This window comes from Bufo gargarizans, chromosome 4, assembly GCF_014858855.1.
Source record: "Bufo gargarizans isolate SCDJY-AF-19 chromosome 4, ASM1485885v1, whole genome shotgun sequence".
Lineage (NCBI taxonomy): Eukaryota > Metazoa > Chordata > Amphibia > Anura > Bufonidae > Bufo > Bufo gargarizans.
This window is the reverse complement of record NC_058083.1, coordinates 32495190-32519278: the sequence shown is the minus strand read 5'-3', so window position 1 is coordinate 32519278 and position 24089 is coordinate 32495190. Positions and strand designations below refer to the sequence as shown.

The following is a 24089-nucleotide window of genomic DNA, read 5'->3' as shown; positions in this document are numbered from 1 at the left end:
TGCATGTCATAGCAGAGAATGAGGCTTCACGTCAGCCACCACTGCAACAGTCCATTGTCATATATTTAGGCCCAGCACACAGGCAGAGGAGAGAGGTCCCATAACAGAGAATCTGGCTTCATGTCAGCAGAGAATCAGTCTGCATGTCATAGCAGAGAATCAGGCTTCACGTCAGCCACCACTGTAACAGTCCATTGTCATATATTTAGGCCCAGCACCCAGGCAGAGGAGAGAGGTCCCGTAACAGAGAATCTGGCTTCATGTCAGCAGAGAATTAGTCTGCATGTCATAGCAGAGAATCAGGCTTCACGTCACCCAACATTGGAACAGTCCATTGGCATATATTTAGGCCCCGGCACACAGACAGAGGAGAGGTTCATTCAACTTTAGGTAGCCTCGCAATATAATGGTAAAATGAAAATAAAAAGAGGATTGAATGAGGAAGTGCCCTGGAGTACAATAATATATGGTTAAGGGGAGGTAGTTAATGTCTAATCTGCACAAGGGACGGACAGGTCCTGTGGGATCCATGCCTGGTTCATTTTTATGAACGTCAGCTTGTCCACATTGGCTGTAGACAGGCGGCTGCGTTTGTCTGTAATGACGCCCCCTGCCGTGCTGAATACACGTTCAGACAAAACGCTGGCCGCCGGGCAGGCCAGCACCTCCAAGGCATAAAAGGCTAGCTCTGGCCACGTGGACAATTTAGAGACCCAGAAGTTGAATGGGGCCGAACCATCAGTCAGTACGTGGAGGGGTGTGCACACGTACTGTTCCACCATGTTAGTGAAATGTTGCCTCCTGCTAACACGTTGCGTATCAGGTGGTGGTGCAGTTAGCTGTGGCGTGTTGACAAAACTTTCCCACATCTCTGCCATGCTAACCCTGCCCTCAGAGGAGCTGGCCATGACACAGCTGCCTTGGCGACCTCTTGCTGCTCCTCTGCCTTGGCCTTGGGCTTCCACTTGTTCCCCTGTGACATTTGGGAATGCTCTCAGTAGCGCGTCTACCAACGTGCGCTTGTACTCGCGCATCTTCCTATCACGCTCCAGTGCAGGAAGTAAGGTGGGCACATTGTCTTTGTACCGTGGATCCAGCAGGGTGGCAACCCAGTAGTCCGCACACGTTAAAATGTGGGCAACTCTGCTGTCGTTGCACAGGCACTGCAGCATGTAGTCACTCATGTGTGCCAGGCTGCCCAGGGGTAAGGACAAGCTGTCCTCTGTGGGAGGCGTATCGTCATCGTCCTGCCTTTCCCCCCAGCCACGCACCAGTGATGGGCCCGAGCTGCGTTGGGTGCCACCCCGCTGTGACCATGCTTCATCCTCATCCTCCTCCACCTCCTCCTCATCCTCGTCCTCCTCGTCCTCCAGTAGTGGGCCCTGGCTGGCCACAATTGTACCTGGCCTCTGCTGTTGCAAAAAACCTCCCTCTGAGTCACTTCGAAGAGACTGGCCTGAAAGTGCTAAAAATGACCCCTCTTCCTCCTCCTCCTCCTCCTCCTCCTAAGCCACCTACTCTTCCATCATCGCCCTAAGTGTTTTCTCAAGGAGACATAGAAGTGGTATTGTAACGCTGATAACGGCGTCATCGCCACTGGCCATGTTGGTGGAGTACTCGAAACAGCGCAACAGGGCACACAGGTCTCGCATGGAGGCCCAGTCATTGGTGGTGAAGTGGTGCTGTTCCGCAGTGCGACTGACCCGTGCGTGCTGCAGCTGAAACTCCACTATGGCCTGCTGCTGCTCGCACAGTCTGTCCAGCATGTGCAAGGTGGAGTTCCACCTGGTGGGCACGTCGCATATGAGGCGGTGAGCGGGAAGGCCGAAGTTACGCTGTAGCGCAGACAGGCGAGCAGCGGCAGGATGTGAACGCCGGAAGCGCGAACAGACGGCCCGCACTTTATGCAGCAGCTCTAACATGTCGGGGTAGTTGTGAATGAACTTCTGCACCACCAAATTCAGCACATCCGTCGGGCAAGGGATGTGCGTCAAACCGGCTAGTCTCAGAGCTGCAACGAGATTTCGCCCATTATCGCACACCACCAGGCCGGGCTTGAGGCTCACCGGCAGCAACCACTCGTCGGTCTGTTGTTCTATACCACGCCACAACTCCTGTGCGGTGTGGGGCCTGTCCCCCAAACATATGAGTTTCTGACGAATGGCCTGCTGACGTTTACCCCGGGCTGTGCTGAAGTTGGTGGTGAAGGTGTGTGGCTGACTGGATGAGCAGGTGGAAGAAGAGGAGGAGGAAGCTGAGTAGGAGGAGGTGGCAACAGGAGGCAAAGAATGTTGCCCTGCGATCCTTGGCGGCGGAAGGACGTGCGCCAAACAGCTCTCCGCCTGGGGCCCAGCTGCCACTACATTTACCCAGTGTGCAGTTAGGGAGATATAGCGTCCCTGGCCGTGCTTACTGGTCCACGTATCTGTGGTTAGGTGGACCTTGCTACAGATGGCGTTGCGCAGTGCACACTTGATTTTATCGGATACTTGGTTGTGCAGGGAAGGCACGGCTCTCTTGGAGAAGTAGTGGCGGCTGGGAACAACATACTGTAGGACAGCAAGCGACATGAGCTGTTTGAAGCTGTCTGTGTCCACCAGCCTAAATGACAGCATTTCATAGGCCAGTAGTTTAGAAATGCTGGCATTCAGGGCCAGGGATCGAGGGTGGCTAGGTGGGAATTTACGCTTTCTCTCAAATGTTTGTGAGATGGAGAGCTGAACGCTGCCGTGTGACATGGTTGAGATGCTTGCTGACGGAGGTGGTGGTGTTGGTGGTACATCCCCTGTTTGCTGGGTGGCAGGTGCCAACGTTCCTCCAGAGGCGGAGGAAGAGGCCGAGGCGGCAGCAGCAGAAGAGGCCGAGGCGGCAGCAGCAGAAGAGGTAGCAGGGGGAGCCTGAGTGACTTCCTTGTTTTTAAGGTGTTTGCAGTTCATGCTTTGCATGCAGGTGCCTGGTCATGCAGGTTGTGCTAAGGTTCAGAACGTTAATGCATCGCTTCTGGCTCTGATGGCACAGCGTGCAAACCACTCGGGTCTTGTCGTCAGCACATTGTTTGAAGAAGTGCCATGCCAGGGAACTCCTTGAAGCTGCCTTTGGGGTGCTCTGTCCCAGATGGCGGCGGTCAGTAGCAGGCGGAGTCTCTTGGCGGTGGGTGTTCTGCTTTTGCCCACTGCTCCCTCTTTTGCTACGCTGTTGGCTCGGTCTCACCACTGCCTCTTCCTCCGAACTGTGAAAGTCAGTGGCACGACCTTCATTCCATGTGGGGTCTAGGACCTCATCGTCCCCTGCATCGTCTTCCACCCAGTCTTCCTCCCTGACCTCCTGTTCAGTCTGCACACTGCAGAAAGACGCAGCAATTGGCACCTGTGTTTCGTCATCATCAGAGACGTGCTGAGGTGGTATTCCCATGTCCTCATCATCAGGAAACATAAGTGGTTGTGCGTCAGTGCATTCTATGTCTTCCACCGCTGGGGAAGGGCTAGGTGGATGCCCTTGGGAAACCCTGCCAGCGGAGTCTTCAAACAGCATAAGAGACTGCTGCATAACTTGAGGCTCAGACAGTTTCCCTGGTATGCATGGGGGTGATGTGACAGACTGATGGGCTTGGTTTTCAGGCGCCATCTGTGCGCTTTCTGCAGAAGACTGGGTGGGAGATAATGTGAACGTGCTGGATCCACTGTCGGCCACCCAATTGACTAATGCCTGTACCTGCTCAGGCCTTACCATCCTTAGAACGGCATTGGGCCCCACCATATATCGCTGTAAATTCTGGCGGCTACTGGGACCTGAGGTAGTTGTACACTAGGACGTGTGGATGTGGCAGAACGGCCACGTCCTCTCCCAGCACCAGAGGGTCCACTAACACCACCACGACCATGTCCACGTCCGCGTCCTTTACTAGATGTTTTCCTCATTGTTATCGTTCACCACAACAACAAAAATATTATTTGGCCCAATGTATTGAATTCAAATTCAGGCCTTTTTTTACAGACACCTAACACTATCTGGCTATCTATTTAGGTACCGTATTACACTAATACAGGCACAGCAGTAACCACAGATTTAGCTGAATATAAATTTGAGGCCTAGTATTTAGGCGCTGGGTGACAGGTATACGTTTACTGACAGAATTAGACTTGGAAATGCACAGTAGCGTGTGTGTGAAGTTATTCAGAATGACCCTATGTGCACCTTGAATCTGACATACCCTTTTAGGGATACATTTTAAGTAGGCCTGATACAGCAGAAACCACTAAATTAGGAAATTGCTAAATTGGGAGTTGTATATCAACCCAGAACAAAAACTGTGCTTTGACGGACACTAAATAACTTGACCAGCCACACCAGTAACAACAGATTTAGCTAACTATAAATTTGAGGCCTAGTATTTAGGCGCTGGGTGACAGTTATACGTTTACTGACAGAATTAGACTGGGATATGGCCAAAAAATAACCACACTATTGATGGTTAAATGCACTTGGTGTGACAGCTTGACCAACCACACTATTGAGGGTTAAATGCACTTGGTGACAGGCTCAGATTGCCCCTGATGTAGTATATGGCCAAAAAATAAACAGACTATTGCTGGTTAAATGCACTTGGTGTGACAGCTTCACCCTTATGTAGGATTTAGCCAAAAAACAACCACACCATTGAGGGTTAAATGCACTTAGTGGCAGCTTGTGCTGGCACACCACAAGACACAAAATGGCCGCCGATCACCCCAGAAAAACGCTCTGGGCAGCCTAAAAACAGTGAGCAATTCAATAGCAGCAGTTCAATCATCCACAGCTGCAGATTGATCTCTGAATTAGGTCTTTTGGAGGAGTTAATCCCTGCCTAATCTCGCCCTAACGTCGTGGCTGCAACCTCTCCCTACACTGATCAGAGCAGAGTGACGGGCGGCGCTATGTGACTCCAGCTTAAATAGAGGCTGGGTCACATGGTGCTCTGGCCAATCACAGCCATGCCAATATACAGTTCGGGTTCGCTCATCCCTAGTTACCACGAATCGCGAGGAAATTTGAATTCAGTGCGAATCAAATTTTTCCTGAAATTCGCATCGAATTCCACTTCGTCAGCTTCGATTTGCTTATCTCTAGTCGCTATATTAAATGCAGATGTCAAAAATATCACAAATAACTGCCATGCAACCTGCACTAGTATAAAAATATTAATCTGTACAGCAGCGCTGCAAATGTATTATATTATATCTAGATACCATGCATTATTAGTAAATAGAGATGAGCGGATACCTGGATGTTCGGATTCGACGGGTTTGGTCGAACTTCACAAAAAAGTTTGAGTTCGGGACCCGAACTTGACCCCAAAGCCAAACCCCTTTGAAGTCAATGGGGACCCGAACTTTGGAGCACTAAAATGGCTCTAAAAAAGTCATGGAAAGGGCTAGAGGGCTGAAAAAGGCAGCAAAATGTGGTTAAGAATATGGCAAGTGCTCTGCAAACAAACGTGGATAGGGAAATGACTTAAAATAACATAAAATACATAAAAATAAAAATCATGATCTAGGAGGAGGAGGTCCATATGGGAGTAAGAGGTTGACGTGGAGGTGTAGGTGGCGATGGAGGATGAGGAGGTAGCCAACAAGGCAAAAATGGGTTAATGTCACCCACCAATGGAACAGACGATTTTTAGAAATTTAGGTCCCTGTCACCTATGCAGAGCAGGGGTTTATTTACGGCAAAAATTGTAAAATGTCACCCAAGAATGTAACAGACGCTTTTTGCAGCCTGCCCCTTCTTTTGCTGTGCTGGTGGCTCTGTGCAACCACCGCCTCTTCCTCCAAACTGCACACGTCACTCGCATGACCTTAATTCCATGTGGGGTCTAGTACCTCATCATCCTCCACATCATCTTCCACCCAGTCTTCACCCCTTCCTTCCTTGTCAGTCTGCAGACTGCAGAAAGCCCCAACAGTTGGCACCTATGTTTCCTCATCATCAGAGACGTGCTGCGGTGGTCCTCCCATGTCCTCATCCTGAAACATAAGTGGTTGGGCATCAGTGCACTCAATCTCTTCCACTTCTGGTGCAGGGCTATGTGGATGGCCCACGGAAACCCTGCCAGCAGAATCATCAAAAATCATAAGAGACCGCTGCATGACTTGGGGCTCAGATTGCTTGCCTGATTTGCAAGGGGGTGAGTTAAAAGACAGATGGCCATGGGCTGTAGGTGACAACTCTGATATTTCAGCAGGGGACTGTGTGGGAGACAATGTGAAGGAACTAGAGGCACTGTCAGCAACCCAATGTACTATCGCCTATACTTGTTCTGGCCTCACCTGATTCGTACTGTCCTAAATGCAGTGTAGGCCGCAAATGTAGTATCTAGCACAAAATGGGTGGTTTTTTTTAGACAAAAATATAACAGCAGTATTTAACAGTTCCTTGCGTCGGACAGAGATGGCTGCACGACTCTGAGCTCCGCTACAACGATCTCCAACTGCACTTGCTTACAGCAGCTATTTGCCTGAAAATTGTAAAGATCGGGAACTCCAAAGCTGGGGAACACACGTCCTCCAACAAAACACAGATTGCTAGTGGCGATATGGACAAATTCATTAAGAAAGCTGCCTCCATGTTTGTGGCACGGGACTCCAAGATGGCACTGACACATCCTCACAAGGCCAACGAGCGCGCTCTGGGCAGATCAGAGGATGAAAGTGACACAGAGGAGCCGCAAGGTAAAGGAGCTTTACCCATCACCTGACATTACCCGAAACAAGCCCTCTGCAAAGTGGAAATAACAGCACTCCGCCAGGAGATGAGACAAGTGGGGGATCGGGTGAAGACTTTAGAGACTCGCCAGGCATTAAACCTGGATCATCAAACGGCTGCCACACGCACGTTCCAAAAGTACAGTACCTACCTTAATGAGCTGCATAATGCCCTGGAAGACCAAGAAAATAGAGGGCACCACAATAACTTGCACCTTAGAGGGATCCCAGAATCCGTACAACCGGAGGATGTCCCCTCAGCAGTGAAAACCATCTGCACTTACTTACTGGGACTAGATTATGCACTAGACATAGTCATAGAGAGAGCCCATAAGGTACCCTAAACCTAAGCCCGAAGAACCCCCTAGAGATGTGATTTGTAAATTTATCAACTTTCAAGGTAAAACGGCGGTTCAAGAGCCTGCTAGAAACCACCCTGATCTATCCTTTGAAGGAGCGCAGGTGATTATATATCAAGACCTGGCCCTTCTACGCTCAGAAAACGCAGAGCCCTGAAACCTTTGACTGAATGGCTCAGATCCAATAAAATCCAATATAGATGGAATTTTCCATTCGGACTCTCCTTCTTCCACGCTGGGCGCCGCTTCAACATCTCCGCCCATTCCGATTTGGAAGATCTCTATGAACACCTGCAAATCCCTCCATTGAAGGTGGAGAACTGGGAACTGTTTCAAGATCTCGCTGCACTACCAGCTGTTCCTACAGTAGCTCTGTTCACATATCAACATATCCCCAAAGCACAAAGATCCGGAAAAAAGAATCGACAACTAACTCCAAAGAGACTTGCTCAAGCTCCGTGATACACCCCCTTAGTCAGTCACAAACTTTCTCTGTATTTCTCAATGCTTTGTTGGTACTCTCTGGCCAACCCTGGCCTTGATGCTCTTTAATATGTAACAGACCCTATCCTTTTTCTGTCCTCTTCTATTACCCTCACCCTCAGATAGGGTATCTATTGTTCCCCCTCTTTTACTATTATTGTTCAGGCCTTTTTCTCATAGTGCTGGAGATCTATTATCAGGTCTACAGACCTTTCCTCCCAGTGATGTCTTTCCTTTGTATTTTTCCCAATGCATTATTGCATAGGTATTGCTGTTCTTATTTTCTAGTTTTCACTTTTCCTTTTCACAATTTGTTGGGTTCCCCCCCCCCCCCTCGCCCCGGTCAAAGCCCAACATAGTGCACCTGATATATGAAAATTGCGGCCTGCGTAATAGATATAACGTCACAAATGACGAGCAGCTTGTAGAAGGTCACTTGACCGCACTCTCGCCCCGATCTTAGCGCAACATAGCGCACCCAATATTTCTTACTCTCGGCCTGCATAATACCCGGGTGCAGACAGGTATCTATAGATACAAATAATCACTTATCTAAATACAGGAAAAGGGACACAGTAGCACTGACGTTGAGTCTGAATACATAAAGCAACAATCAATTCATCCATATATAAGCAGATTTATGTCTACAACATGATTAAATATTGGATCACAATGAATCAGATCATATATTATATATATAAAAATAAATAAAAGCACACAGCCTAAAATACATACAATACAATAGTGCATGATATCAACATCCATGATTGTGGTGGCAGAATATTCGTCCCGATACTTATGCGTCCTCCTGGAGAATCTTAAGGCTATATAAAGGTAACGTAAGACACTCAAACTATTATGGCTGATTTACATATAGCATCCTACAATGTCAAAGGTTTCAAATCCCCATATAATCATAGCCTGATCTTCTCTATGTTGCGTAAATCAGGTGCAAATGTATTGCTCCTCCAGGAGACACATTTTAGATTCAACCACTATCCCAACCTGACCTTCTCACATTTTCCATGTCAGTGTTACCGAGTGTTTTACCATTTAGTATGTACGGGTGACTTGCATTATTCCTTCCCATGTGCATAACCTTACATTTGTCAGTGTTAAACCTCATCTGCCACTTATCTGCCCAAGCCTCCAATCTATCCAGATCCCTCTGTAGTAGTATACTGTCCTCTTCAGTGTTAATTACTTTACACAGTTTAGTGTCATCTGCGAAAATTCATATTTTACAATGCAAGCCTTTAATAAATATATTGAAGAGAATAGGGCCCAATACTGACCCCTATTCAGCCATCTGCAAACTGTTACGATATGCTAGAGTTCAATTTCCTTCAGCAAATTGAACTCTATTATATCGTAACAGTTTGCAGATGGCTGAATAGGAAACTGACATGATTTAAAAACAGTTTGTAATGGTCGGAGCGCTCCTTTGATACTGATCCTTGGACATACTGTGTATTGACATAGGACAACATCAAATGTCCAGCAACGGATCAGCATAACGGTGTGTTTTTTTAATTGACTATAGGACCTAATTATATCAAGTTCCATAATCTGTACAAACTGGTGTATGTTGTTATTACATAGAGTTGGCAGACGAATCGTTATTTAAATAGACGGAGACTGTCCACTCCAATCTTTCCCCTCCAAAAACAGCAACACATATATTATACCCAGGACCTGACAGGCCCAATTGGGAACAGCAGAGAGAGGGATTTGGAGCTACCAGCTTCTGTCCAAACGGTTCTCCTATAGAATACATCATTGCCAACAGTGAGAATAAGTATATTGTGCTTTAATAGATTATTTTAATATATTGTTATTTTATTGAATATAATTTTAATTCACATGTTTATGAATAAAGTGTCCTATACTTCCAAATATGAGTGACCACTCCATACTTTTTTACTTATTGAATATTGGCACCACATTTGCCATGCGCCAATCCTGTGGGACATTCCCTGTCAGTATAGAGTCTGCAAATATCAGAAATCTTTTTAAGTCGCTGTTGCACTTCTTCCTGGGTCAGACAGGACACTTTTAATGGGGAATTTATTTCAACATTCTGCATGTCATCTGACAGTTTATTCTCCTCAGTGAATACATTGGAGAAAAAAATATGTAACAGCTTTGCTTTCTCCTCATCGCTCTCTGCGACTCCCCCCTCATTACTCTTTAACGGGCCGACACCTTCAGATTTATACTTTCTAACATTTATATAATTTTTTTTAATTTTTTTTATTTATAAAATTTTTATTTTATACAACACAACAAGGTACAAGTAAAGTTACTGACACACCTCGCAGGGCATGTTGCGTTACAAAGAGATCAAATCACTTATCACACACAATACAGCCGTGGCACACCATACCGTATTCCTAGTACTATATAGATATACAGCATCATTTAGGAAGATTCCTGTATCCGTTTTATTGGAGACTAAAGGATCTCAATAACATTACGAGGAGGTAAGTTATGATGAAAATCATGGAAAATTTACTGTGAGTAGCAAGGGTGCCTGTACTTTTGCCACAGATGCCATTGGCGTTGAAATTTCGGGTGGTTTCTTGCTGCCCATGAGGAAATTTCCTCAAACCTAAAAATTTGATCTATCTTCAATTTCCATTGTTCAATGGGGGGAGGTGATGTAGACAGCCAAAATTTAGGTATTAATAATCTAGCTGCTATTAAGAGCTGCTTGAAAAGAAAGGGTATAGGATGTATTTCCTTATCTACATCAAGATTAAGGAGGGCTCTGCTCGCTGACATTTGTATTTTTGTCTTACAGATAAAATTGCTAATCTGAAATATTTCTATCCACCAAGTCCTAATAATTGGGCAGTCCCACCAAATGTGGAGGAAGGTTCCTCTATTTTTGCCACATCTCCAACATACATCAGAGGCTGTGGGCGAATACAGGGCTGTAATATCTGGTGTCTTGTACCATCTGGTGAGGATTTTATATCCATTTTCCTGTATGCGCACACATCTAGACAGTTGGTGTGGGGATGATAGGGCCTTTGACAAAGCAGAAAAGGGAATTTCCTGACCTAAATCCTTTTCCCAATGCCTGATAAACGCCGGTATGGTGAAAGGCGATGGCATGTTGAGTCTTCTATATATTTGTGAGATCAATCTTCTCGGAGGAATAGGGTCTGAGATGAGAACCTCTGACCACTGTAAAGGGCGAAAGAGGTCGCTTTTGGTGATGTGTTGAGATAGGAATGCGTGTGCATATGATGTAGAGGAGATATGTTGGCCATCGATATCGAAAAGTTTTTGGAACTCTTTAAGTTGGAGTATGGTGCCATTAGTGTCAAAGAAAGACAATATTGGGGTAGATGAGTCCCTCAGTTCTTTAGGGGTACATTCAATGAGCGCAGGTAGAGCAGTACCCAGGATGTCTTTGATTGAGAGAAGTGGGGAAGGAAAAGGAATTGAGCAGTGGGAAGATTGAAACCACTTCCATGCATTGATGGTGGCCTGGATAATAGGATATGGTGATGAGGGAAACGTACAAGAGCTTCCTTGCGCTAATAAGAGGGATCTAAAGGGTTTGCGCATCAGGTCTTGCTCTATCGCAACCCAGGGCTTCATATTATCAGGTCTGAGCCAGTCTATTGCTCTAGATAGTAAAATGGCCTTTCCATAAAGTTCTGGGTCAGGCAGTGCAATGCCTCCAAAACATTTAGGGCGTGATAATAGCTCGTACGACAGTCTAGGTTTCTTTCCCTTCCAGATAAAGGATCGAAAAAGTTTTTTTAGAGAATTATAATAAGTTTTGGGGACTGGGATAGGCAGAACCTGTTGTAGGTAGGTAAGGCGAGGAAGAATCAAAGACATGAGCAGGTTTTTCCTACCGAACCAGGATATAGTTGGGATATCCAGTTTACTTATGCTATGAGAAATGTTATCCAATAATGGAGTATAATTCAGTGAGTATAACTCAGAGGGTTTAGGGCTGATTTTAATTCCCAAATACGTTATGGTAGGAGAGGACCAATTGAAGGGGGAGTCTCTCCCTAGACTTCTTTGGGTTGAGTGGGGGATACCTATACAGATTACTAATGATTTACAGATTGTTGATTTTAAAATTGGAAATGGCGCTATATATGTCTAAATGTTTTTGGATTACAGGTAGGGATTCCTTTGGATTGGACGTCATGATCATAATGTCATCCACGAAGGCGGCAATTTTATGGTCCGTACCTCCTAATGTAACTCCACATATCCCCGAGTCATTTCTTAATTTTAGGAGGAGCGGTTCCAGGGCCAAGACAAATAACAGGGGGGATAACGGACACCCCTGTCTGGTACCGTTTTGAATTGAGAAGGGATCCGATAGGTCACCATTTATCATAACAGAGGCCGATGCTTGAGCATACATTGCAAAGGTGGCCTGTGCAAAGGGATCAGGTAGGCCAAATCGAGCCAGGATATTTCGCAGATAAGACCAGCTGATTCTATCGAATGCTTTTTCTGCATCCGTGCTTAACAGTAAAAGCGGTTTTGAGTGGATGGAAGAGAACTGTATTATATTCAGCACTCTAGCCGTATTGTCCCTACCCTCCCTGCCTTTGACAAAGCCCACCTGATCCCCGTGCACTATAGATGGGAGGAAAACTGCAAGTCGGTTAGCTAACAACTTAGCCAATAATTTAAGGTCAATGTTAAGGAGGGAAATGGGCCTGTAGTTAGCACAGTGTTTGGGATCCTTCCCTTCTTTAGGGATCAATGTGATGTGTGCTAGTGTCATGTCCCTGGAAAGCTTCTCTCCCTGTAAGGCCAAATTACAAACCTCTAATAGGTGGGGAAGTAATCGTTGTTGAAACGTTCTGTAGTATTGGACCGGAAAGCCGTCCGGGCCTGGGCTTTTCCCTGAGGGGGATTGTTTCAATGCAGTCTCTAATTCCTCTAAGGTGAAAGGGGAAGCTAAATTCTGTTTTTGGACTTCAGAAATAGTTGGCAGAGGGAGTGAATCTAGAAAGGAGTTAAGGGTAGTTGTCAGGTTTTCGGGGGCTATTGTGTGGGGCAGATTATAAAGGGATTCGTAGAATTCCCGAAATTGGGCGCCTATTTCTTTGGAGGAGTACAGAGGTAGGCCTTGGGAGGATTCTAATTGGTGTATGTAATTTGACGATCTCCTATTTTTTATCCTGTTCATCATAAACTTGGACGTTTTGTCCCCATGGGCAAAAAATTTGTGTTGCGAATTTAAGAATAGCTTAGCTGAGGAGTGCTGTAGCATGGCTTTCAACTCCGCTCTGGTATCAGATAATTCTTGGAGTTGCGAGGCAGAAAAGGATTTCTTATGTTGTGACTCCAGGGAATCTATTTTCTGAAGTAAGCTGTCGATTTTTTTGTTTCTTTCTTTCTTCTGGTGAGCCCCTATACTAATGAAGTGTCCCCTTATAAAAGGTTTGTGGGCATCCCATAAGGATAGAGCTGAGACATCTGGGACTTTGTTAAGGGTAAAGTATTCGTCAAGGAGTCCAGCTATCTTATCTCTAGTATTCAGGTTCCCTAAAAGGGATTCGTTTAAACGCCACGTAAACTTGTGTTGTTTTGGTACCGGAGTTGATACTGAGAGGGATATGGGGGCGTGGTCCGACAGGTGGATAGACCCTATTTGGGGATTGTGGCAAAGCTGGAGATGCTGTTTGGATATGAACAGGTAATCTAAGCGATGATATGACCCATGTGCAGAAGAATAGAACGTATAGTCGCTGCTGGTGGGATAAAATGTGCGCCAAACATCTATCAGGTGAAGACTCCATAGGCCCTCTCTGATATAGCGGAGAGTTTTTAGCGCCAGAGCAGATTTTGATGCTGACGAATCTAATTGGGGGTTCAAAGTGGCATTAAGGTCACCTCCTGTTACTATCAGACCCTCTGCAAATGATTCAATGATGGGGAAAACCTTGGAGAACCAGTTATAGTGACCAGTGTTCGGTGCATAGAGGTTAATGAATGTGTATATCTGGGGACCTATATTACCTTTGACCATTAGGTAGCGACCGTCAGGGTCCTGTAGTTGTGAGCTACATTGGAAGGGAACTCTCCTCTGGAACCCAATACTCACACCACCCGAAGCAGAGGAATCACCTCCACAATGGTACCATTGGGAATAGTGGCCATGCGAAAGGTTAGGGTAATGGTTGAACTTAAAGTGCGTCTCCTGGAGAAGTAGGACACTGGCTCCCAATTTGCGTAACAATGAAAAAACCTGACTCCTTTTAGATGGAGAATTAAAGCCTTTGACATTGTAAGACGCAAATAATAGGTCAGTCATGATATGTGTAATACAACGTGTTACCTTGCTGAATGACCTTCCCTCTCCAGGAGGGCGCACTGATACTGAGGCTGCAAAGTGAAGGCCGAGCGAGTCCGGGCTCCAGAGGGAGTTCTTGCTTCTTTCGGGCTTTTAAGATAAACAATACATGTACCTTCAAAACAATATAAAAACGATGAACCAAACAGAAAAAAACATAGTTAAGAGATTCAAAGTAACTGTACCCATGAATATGGGTTTGAACAATATGTGAACAGTACCCAATACAATGGGCTTGAACAGTGAGAGTTGCCTGGGTAACATTATCAGTTACCAGGGTCACAAGGGGGAAGATGGTCATTCAACCCTATTGTGATCCTCCACGCACAAATTGTGCATCCCTTTGATGAGATCAAGAGACAGACATATAAGAGGCCAGGGTGAGGACAGGTGAAAGGGGGATAAGGGCTGTGCCGACTAATGCAGCAAATAAGAGATTATTTATAGGAGAGGAGAGGATATATGAAAGATAAAAAAGGCATTAGGAATAGCTTATGAGAGAGATGGAAGAGACAAAGCGAGTCGTTACGTTAGTAGAGCCAGTCTCTATGGTGTGGGTTGCGTGTTCCTCCGCTTGAACTTCTGGGCCTTTGGTGTTCGTGGTAGCTCAAAGGGAACGGGCCTCGGCAGGTCAGGAAGCTCTGTAATATCTTGATAAAGTTCCCAGTTCTCGATCTCAAGAGGTGGGATCTGCAGGTGTTCGTACGCTCCCATCAGGTCAGCAAAGGTGTTGATAGTGAGGCGGCGTCCTGCATGGGCGAACAAAATCCCAAAGGGAAAGGTCCATCTATACAGGATCTTGTTCTTCCTGAGCCAGTCCGTCAAGGGCTTAAGCGATCTTCTTTTCTTTAATGTAGACGGGGCCAGGTCTTGATAAATCAGGATTCTGGAGTCTTCATATGCCAGGTCTTCTTGGTTCCTAGCTGCTTCTAGGACAGCGGTCTTCACTTGAAAATTCAGGAACCTGCAAATTACATCTCTTGGCGGTTCCGTCCCTTTAGGCTTAGGCCTGAGCGCTCTGTGTGCACGTTCAAGGACAATATCGGAGCGGCCATCAGAGCCTAGCAGGGAGCAGCATATATCTATCACGGCCCCAGGAATATCATCCGCAGCGACTGTCTCTGGTATCCCCCTGAATCGCAGGTTGTTCCTGCGCCCTCTGTTCTCTTGGTCCTCCAGGGCATTATGGAGGTCATTCAGGTGTGTGCGGCATTTTTGAAAGGAGGAGGCTGTAGCTATTTGATGCTCGAGCACTGTGGTTTGTTGCGCTTCCAGGGTAACTACCCTGTCTCCAATATGCTGGATATCCTGGCGCGTGGCAGTGAGCTCAGCTAGAATTGGCTCCATCGCTTTACTCAGCGACTGTTTCAGGAAACGGCGGGTAATCGGCAGCGCCGTCTTACTATGTGAGTCCTCTGTATCGCTCTCCCCTTCTGACATGTCAGCCGCTCGCTCACCTTAGGAAGCGGGTTCGGCGCCATCTTGCTTTCTCTTGCCGCCACTGTGGCCGCCGCTTTTTTAATAAATTTATCCATGTCGCCGTTGTTATTCGGCTGCCTGGCAGCTCCAGAGGTGTCTCCGGCTCTCGGGTGCCCGATTTTCACCATGCTGGTGTCTGTTCGCTGGTGTAAGCTGGTGCTGTAGAGGATCTACTGCGGAGAGCTCCGAACTATGCGGCCATCACGGTCCGGCGCTAGCTCCGCCCCCCTCTAACATTTATATAATTGAAGAACATTTTAGGGTTAGTTTTACTCTCTTTGGCAATTAATCTCTCAGTCTCTAGTTTGGCCGCTTTTATTTGTTTTTTACATGTTCTATTTTGTTCCTTATAGTTTTTCAGTGCTTCCGTGCTCCCTCCTGTTTCAGTGAATTATATGCTTTCTTTTTGTCATTTATTACTTTCTTTACAGTTCTATTTATCCACATTGGTTTCTTTTTGTTCCTTAACCTTTTATTCCCATACGGTATGTACCTCTCACAACAATGAGATTTTAGGATGCCCGATCGGCGATGTGTCGAACTCTAGCGCCAGGAAGACAACACACTTTTAAGCGATCACGGTCTTTGTGACACTGACATGGAAAAGGATCTAGGAATTGTAATGAACTAAGCTGCAAAAACCAGTGTCAGACAGCTGCTGCCAAGGCCAATAAGATAATGGGTTGCATCAGAAGGGGCATAGATGCCCATGATAAGAATAAAGTCCTACTAGTTTACAAATCGCTAGTCAGACCACACATGGAGTACTGTGTACAGTTCTGAGCTCCTGTGAACAAGGCAGACATAGCAGAGCTGGAGAGGGTCCAGAGGAGGGCAACTAAAGTAATAACTGGAATGGGGCAACTACAGTACCCTGAAAGATTATCAAAATTAGGGTTATTCACTTTAGAGAAAAGACGACTGAGGGGAGATCTAATTAATATGTATAAATATATCAGGGGTCAGTACAGAGATCACTCCCATCATCTATTTATCCCCAGGACTGTGACTGTGACGAGGGGACATCCTCTGCGTCTGGAGGAAAGAAGGTTTGAACACAAATATAGAAAAGGATTCTTTACGGTAAGAGCAGTGAGACTATGGAACTCTCTGCCTGAGGAGGTGGTGATGGTGAGTATGCAGCCAGCCAGTAGCGCAGGGGCAACACGTGAGGTGCACGGTGGACCGATAAGGGGCCAAATGCAGCGTCCCACTACGTGTGTTTGGGCACTGCTTAAAAGCACTAGGTTGTAATGTATGATTTTTTATGTATGTATCTGCAAAATCCCTGTTACGAGGCAGATTAGGTGAAATTCATACATCCCACCACTAGATGAGGATAAAGTTCAGGTCCTATATATATACCTAGTTCAGGCCTAGTTAGTGAGTCCAGATCCTAGTTGGAAAAATGTAGTCAGAGGAGAGAGTAGATCTGAGTAGTTCAGATCAGATTAGCGGGAGGAAAGGTAGAGTGAGATTAGTGAGTAGAGCCAACTTCGCTAGGAGGTGATACTCAGATGTGAGGCGCAGAAGAGAGTTTTCCCTTATGTGGCCGGACTATTTACTTGCATCCCTGACCAGTAGGAGAAGAGTTTGCCTCCCTGGAAAAGGAACAAGCTTTCCTAAGGAATCATCGGTAATAAGAGCCATTATTAAGGGCCACAGACACCTTTGCATGGTGGAGGTTTTATAGCTTCAGGCAGCTACACCAAACTTCTGAGAGACAGTTGAGTTTTCCTGTCTAAATATTCAGCTTGTCGGAAAAGACAAGGAATAGGATCCCACACATCTAAAGCAACTAGGTACACCTAACCCACTGCTCCAAAACTAGAAACCTGAACAGCCTAGAAACAGTGGATTTGCAGAATTAACTCTGTACCATCTAGAGACTGCATACTTGTACTGCTGCAACCAAGAGACATCCAAAGTAAAAGTTGTGAGTTGCATTTCACCACTGTCTACCTCATTATTACCACTACTGGTTGTACCACCATTAACGGTACTGGCGTCACGACAAAAACCATCAAGGGACTCAGCAGTAACAAGCACCTTAAGCACCCCTAACATCAAGGGCACCTCAACCACCATCTTGGCTGATGCTTTCTACCACAGAGTGTGCCCCGGAGGATTTCGTTCACCTCAACACTGTGCTGCCAGCCCAGGGAGGCTATCTGCTAACCGTGAGTAAACTGATGAACTGTGTGTTATATTATTTGGCCCCTCATCGGTCCACCGTGCACCTCACGTGTTGCCCCTGTGACTGCCTGGCTGCACAAATAATAACACAGTTTATCAGTTTACTCACGGTTAGCAGAAAGCCTCCCTGGGCTGGCAGCACAGTGTTGAGGTGGACCGCAAAAATACTCCAGGGCACGCTCTGTGGTAGGGAAGCATCAGCCAAGATGGTGGATGAGGTGCCCTTGATGGGGTGCTTAGGGTGTGGGGTGCTTAGGGTGCTTATTGCGGCTGAGTCCCTTGAAGTTTTTTGTCGTGACGCCAGTACCGTTAATGGTGGTACAACCATTAGTAGTAATAATTTACTTTTACTGTTGATGACTTTGGTTGCAGCAGTACAAAAATGCAGTCTCTTGATGTTAACAGAGTTGGTCTGCAAATCCACTGTTTCTAGGCTTTCAGGTTTGACTTGGAGCTGTGGATTAGGTGTACCTTGTTCCTATTGATGTGCTCAGTCCTATTCCTTGTCCTTTCCCTACAAGCTGAACATTTGGACAGGAAAACTCATCTGTCTCTCAGAAGTGTGGTGTGGCTGCCAGAAGCTATAAGTCCTCCACCATGCGCAAAGGTGCCTGTGGCCCTCAATATTGGTACTTATCACCGATGATTCCTTAGGAAGCTTGTTTCTATTCCAGGGAGGCAAACTTACTCAGATGTGCTCACATCTCCTTTTGAATTTGAATCCCGTTCTCATCTCTACTCTGATCTGTCTAATCTGACCCACTAGGCCTGACCTAGGTATATATATATATATATATATATATATATATATGACCTGAACTTTATCCCCATCTAGTGGTGGGATGTATAAATTACACCTAATCTGCCTGGTAACAGGGATTTTGCAGATAAATTAATACAAAATACCACAATACAACATAATGCAATTGACAAGGTAAAAAGTGCTTTTAAGCAGTGCCCATACACACGTAGTGGGACGCTGCAAGTACAATAAAGGAATTCAAGATGGGCCTGGATGTATTTCTGGAGTGTAATAATATTACAGGCTATAGCTACTAGAGAGGGGTTGTTGATCAAGGGAGTTATTCTGATTGCCTGATTGGAGTCGGGAAGGAATTTTTATTCCCCTAAAGTGGGGAAAATTGGGTTCTACCTCACAGGGTTTTTTTTTTTTTTTGCCTTCCTCTGGATCAACTTGCAGGATGACAGGCCGAACTGGGTGGACAAATGTCTTTTCCGGCCTTATGGTTTGTTACTATGTTACTCTCAGTGGTACCATTGTGGTGGGGGGGGGGGGTTCTTCTGCCTCTGGAGGGGTGAGCATAGGTTTCCAGATAAAAGTACCCTTTAAGTACATCAGCCACCTCCAAGATCGGAAAGGGAAATACATTCTGGTTAAGGGACACATAGGCTCTCAAGTATATATCTTTATAAATTTGTATGTACCGAATACTAGACAAGCACATTGGCTTTCCACAACCATCCCAACCATTGATTCTTTTAAAGAGGGTCTTGTAGTTCTATGTGGGGATTTTTATGTAGCCCTGAATCCATAAATGGATTCTTCCTCACACAAATCCGCACATTCTCTGGGTTCCTTGGGAGCCATGAGAGAAGAGCTGTGGAATTTAACATTTAGAGGATTCATGACGTACTATTCATCCCAACTTAGTGGACTAAGTCCACTTCCCCTCACCTCTTCTTTTGGTCATCGATATAGTGGGTACGTCTTCCCCTGATAGGTTAGACTCCACCCGAGAGCGTTACGGAGTTCATCTATCCCCATTGTCTCATTCCTGGGAAACTCGGGAGACATAAAAAGCGCTAGAGACATGAAGGAGAGCCTGAACCCTCAACCTAGTGGTATAACCCTAATCACATTTCTCAGATCGTTTATGAACCGCAATGCAGGGGGAGGAGAACTTTTCCACCCTCTAGTTTGGCTTGACTCTCTAATTGTTGACTCAAAACCACCTAAAAAGCTAGTATCACAATTATATGATATATTGAGATCTGCTCCCTTACTTGTAAAACCAGCTTTTATTCGACATTGGGAGAAATATATAGATAGGGAATTTCCCTTTCCCATGCTCTCCAAACTCTTTCCTACTGCTCATAAGTCGTCCAGATGTGTTGGAATTCAGGAAAATAGTTACAAACTCTTAACTAGGTGGTACATCACTCCAGAAAAGTCATACATCTTCTCAGCTGAGTCCTCAGATGGTTGCTGGAGGTGCTTTGGTGACAGAGGAACGTTCTTCCATATCTGGTGGGATTGCCCCTTAATAATCAAATAGTAAGGTGACATATTCGATATCAGCAACAAAATTTGCCACACAGCTATACAGGCCTCACCTAGTAAAGCTTTACTAGTATGTTTTGATAAAGATGAACATAACCCTCATCCCTACATATTCAAACAGCTCCTAATTGCAGCAAGGCTCCTTATACCCAAATTTTGGTTGCAAACCTCCCTCCCCTCAATAACACAATGGAAGCAAAAAATTGATCAGCTTCACCGTTTCGAGGAACTGTTAGCATGGGAGGCTAGAACTCATCCACAGTTTATGAAAAAATGGCACCTGTGGTTTATCCACAGGTTTTCGGTCTCCTCAAGATGACTATGTTTGGGGCCCCTGGCCCCCCCTTCTTTAAACCCTCATCTTAACACAACTTCATCACACTCTCACCTTAACTCAACTTGCCTTACCAACACCTTTGTAGTGTTCCCCAAGCTGCTTGTACAAGTATAGGGGCCTCACCCTCTTCACAGCCTGTATTATTCTTGTCAAGATTCTCCTACAGTACTGCTGATTAGGGAAATGTTTACCTTAGAATATTTTACTGTTTTTTCGATTTTTATGTGCTTACTAGATGTCATACGATGTATCTCCTATTAGATATGATATCCCTATTGGATATGATTTCTCTATTGCTTAACCCTGTACTGTGTTACACTGTTCATGTTAACTTAGAAAAACTTTTAATAAAAAAATAAGAAATGCATCAAAGGCTGCAAGTGTACTATAATGGTTGTATTGGACTGTCAGAAATGCAGTGCAGGCCGCAAAGGTACTTTATAGAAAAAAAATATGATTTTTTTTCACCCACAGTAAAACAGATGGATTTACTGATTTTATTTCACTATCAGATTTTCAGCGCAGGCCACAAAGGTACTTTATGGAACAAAATATATGATTTTTTTACCCACATTTAAACTGATAGATTTAACTGATTTTCTTTCAATATCACAAATGCAGTGCAGGGTGCAAATTTACTTTTTAGCAAAAAAAATATTTGTTGTCCCCCCAGAATCTAACAGATCGATTTATTGAATTGATTACGCTCACATAAGCAGCACAGGGGTACTTTACAGAAAACAATGTGAATATGTCACCCCCTGGGTCCCTGAACTCACAGACGCATTCCCTATATTATGTTCCCTTCCCCTGGCACATATGCAGTGCAGGTGCACTTAAAAAATAGGTATACCGTATGTTGCCCCCTTAACTAAAAGAACAGGATTAAATTATTGTCGCTGGCACATATGCAGTGCTGGTGCACTGAACTTGCACAAAATGTCCGCCGACGCCCACCTAACTAACAGATGGATAAAACTTATTTTTCTGTGTCACTGGGCTCAGGGCAGGGTACAAAAATGTTGCATTGCACCCACAAAAAAAATCGCTGTAGATCGCTGAGTTAAATACAAGTTCTGATATCAGATAGAGTCTTTCCTATTCTCTCCCTCACAGCAGCAGCATCCTATCCCTACACTAGTAAGAGCTGAGTGACGTGCGGCGCTACACGACTCGAACCCGAACTTTTACTGAAATGTTCGGGTTCGGGTCCGGGGTCACAAAATTGTAAAGTTCGGCTCAACCCTACTAGTGAATAATAATTATTTATATTCCTGTTTTAATTAACGTATTATATTGCATCAAGATACAGTGTATTATTACATAATAGGTTATACTGCAATAAAAATCTTTTTTTTTACCAGTTTCAGATTTGAAATATCTCTTGTAGTTCAAAAGTTATCAATACAGAAAGTTCAAAACTTTTGAGCCTTCAGCTCTGCGTTCAGAACCAGGGACAACACCTTGAACAGGTCAAATAGTTGTGCATCACAGGGAAGGTTCCCGGTTGTTGTTGTTGCAAATTTCTGTGTTGATAACTTTTGAACCACAAGATATATTGCAAATCTGATTAAGGCAATAGATTTCTGAGAAAATTATGGTCTTCTTTGATACCCTACATGACCTTCTTCCCATTGGAAAAGTATTGCGGTTTTCAAGATGGCAACCATGTTCTGGACATAGCCTAAAAGATAGGCCCCCTCGCCCATTACTTGCTGGGGTATTTAGATGTTTCATTTTTTCTTTTATTTCTGAAATAAAAGGGTGTCCTGAGACTTTTGACTCACCGTGTAGTACAAACAGTTGCAGCACCAGCTGTCTGACCAGTGGTAGTAGTAGCAGCAGGCGATAGGTCTCCCTCATTGCTTCTGATAAGTGGCACATTATTATTGATGACAAAGAGGATGTGGACTAGATAGCTCACTCCTCCTCTCAGTCACAGCGGGATGATGTGGAGGTCACCTCTGTGTCTGACACCATGCCTTGGAGCCAGGGGACAGAGCTTTCCTCATGATCCTCCTCCTCTCAGCTCAGAGAAGACTTTCAGCTGCGTAATTTCTGTCTTCACTGCCCAACCTAGTGGATGCCTTTTTCCTAAGAAGACGCAACAAAACCCCATGTTCTATGGAAGATACTCAATATAGTCTCCCTGTTGTTGATTCAATTTGTTTATCCGTATTAGGTGTCCTTTTTTTTCCAAATAATTGTTAATTTTTATTTTTTTAATTGTCTTCTAAATGTTTTCTAAATGACTGTGGCATTTCCCCAGCACATTCTCTTTTCCTTAACTCCATGGACTTCTGGGGAGGCAGATTGGAACTGTGGGCTGAACTGGCCGAGGTTGCCCTCACTGTACTACATTGTCCAGACTTCAGTGTCATCACAGTGAAGGCTGTCAGCATGGTTGGTGATATTTTCACACTCAAATGGACAAAGTTGTCCTCCAACAGTGTACAAAACAACAAATTTGTCAAAATGAACAATACATGAATCCATGAAGATTGTCAAATACTGAATGTGATGCTGATCAATAAATTGCTGACGGGGGCTATTGTCGGCTCCATCATTCCACTGCTGTTGTCTACCTGCCTTCCATCATTTTTTGTACCATGTGACTACTGCTGTCACTGACTCAGCTGCTTTTCTTTCTACTGCCACTACAATTACCGTAAGGGCATTTTCACATGAGCGGATGCCGTGCGGGTAATCCGCTGTGTGAAAGAGTGCCAATCCATGCTCTGAACAGCAGATACATGGAGCAGTAACATGATTGACAATACTCTGTGCCTCTCTGTGACCTTTTTACTACAAGAATCATGGTGACAGCTTTATCCCATCGTGATTTTGTAGTAAAAAGATCACAGAGAGCCACAGAGCATTATCAGTCAGGTTACTGCTCCGTATCTCTGCTGTCCAGAGCACAGATTGGAACTCTTTCACGCAGCGGATTAACTGCACAGCATGAAAGAATCCTAACATAGCTACCACTACTAGTAACACTACCTCTAAATAGCCACTCACACATCCACTGTCTTCTCATTTTCATGCTGTGCTGATACTGCTTTTTCCACAGCCATGCTGTACTTTGCTGCTCTCAAAAAATTTTCGAATTTTTCCATTTTTGTTCATAACAATCCACCGTTTAGTATAATTATAATCAGGCATTTGCCCTGTTAAGGCATCAGATACACTTGTTCAAAACAAGCCACAGTTTTTTTTTCCTAATAACAATGTGTGTGTTTAAGTGTCATCTGCCCCAATAAGGGAAAATTTTTGGAAACTTTTGTAAAGAGCATAACAAATGTGACAGTGCAGTATGTTTGTAAATATCCTGTTTGTTAACATCAGCCATACGTTTGTCCATACCTATGTGTATCAGTGTCACTCTGACAATTTAAAACAGGTCTGAATCAATTCAATACATTTCTGGACAGATAAGACAAATCAGACACAAAAAATGTTTTTTAGAAGTTTGCTCAGCTGTACAGCACATATTTACTACTTGTCATGATAGGTAGGTAAGTGGGGAAATAACCAAACACAGGAAAACAAAACAAAACAAAACAAACGACTAGGCCCAAAAGCTAGGGAGAAAAGGGTCACCTCCTAGCGATCCCTAAAAGCTTTCCCTAAACTGCTGTACCCATGTGCATACCCTTAGGGTGGATATGCACATGCCTAAACGCCCTGGGCAAACCCTAAGCAGCAGGGAAAAGGGAAGAGACAACCTATTTCTTCAAACCAGGAGGAAACAAGTGTCTCCCTAGGGGCCTAGATAAAACACACAAAGGGAAATGAAGTAGAGGACTTATCTTGAGCAGAGCTGGAGCAGACTATTCACCACAAT

General features: G+C 44.9%; 1 protein-coding gene across 1 annotated transcript in view; it reads right to left on the bottom strand.

Annotated features, from left to right (window-relative positions):
* Positions 1–24089, bottom strand: part of LOC122935162 (vomeronasal type-2 receptor 1-like) — a 142145-nt gene that overhangs the window by 105178 nt on the left and 12878 nt on the right. Inside the window, exons 2-5 of the mRNA XM_044290927.1 lie at positions 15386–15577; positions 14491–15290; positions 13914–14018; positions 13703–13775 (exon numbers count right to left, since the gene is read on the bottom strand). Coding sequence (XP_044146862.1) covers positions 13703–13775; positions 13914–14018; positions 14491–15290; positions 15386–15577 — 1170 coding nt within the window. The remainder of the gene's footprint in view (positions 1–13702; positions 13776–13913; positions 14019–14490; positions 15291–15385; positions 15578–24089) is intronic.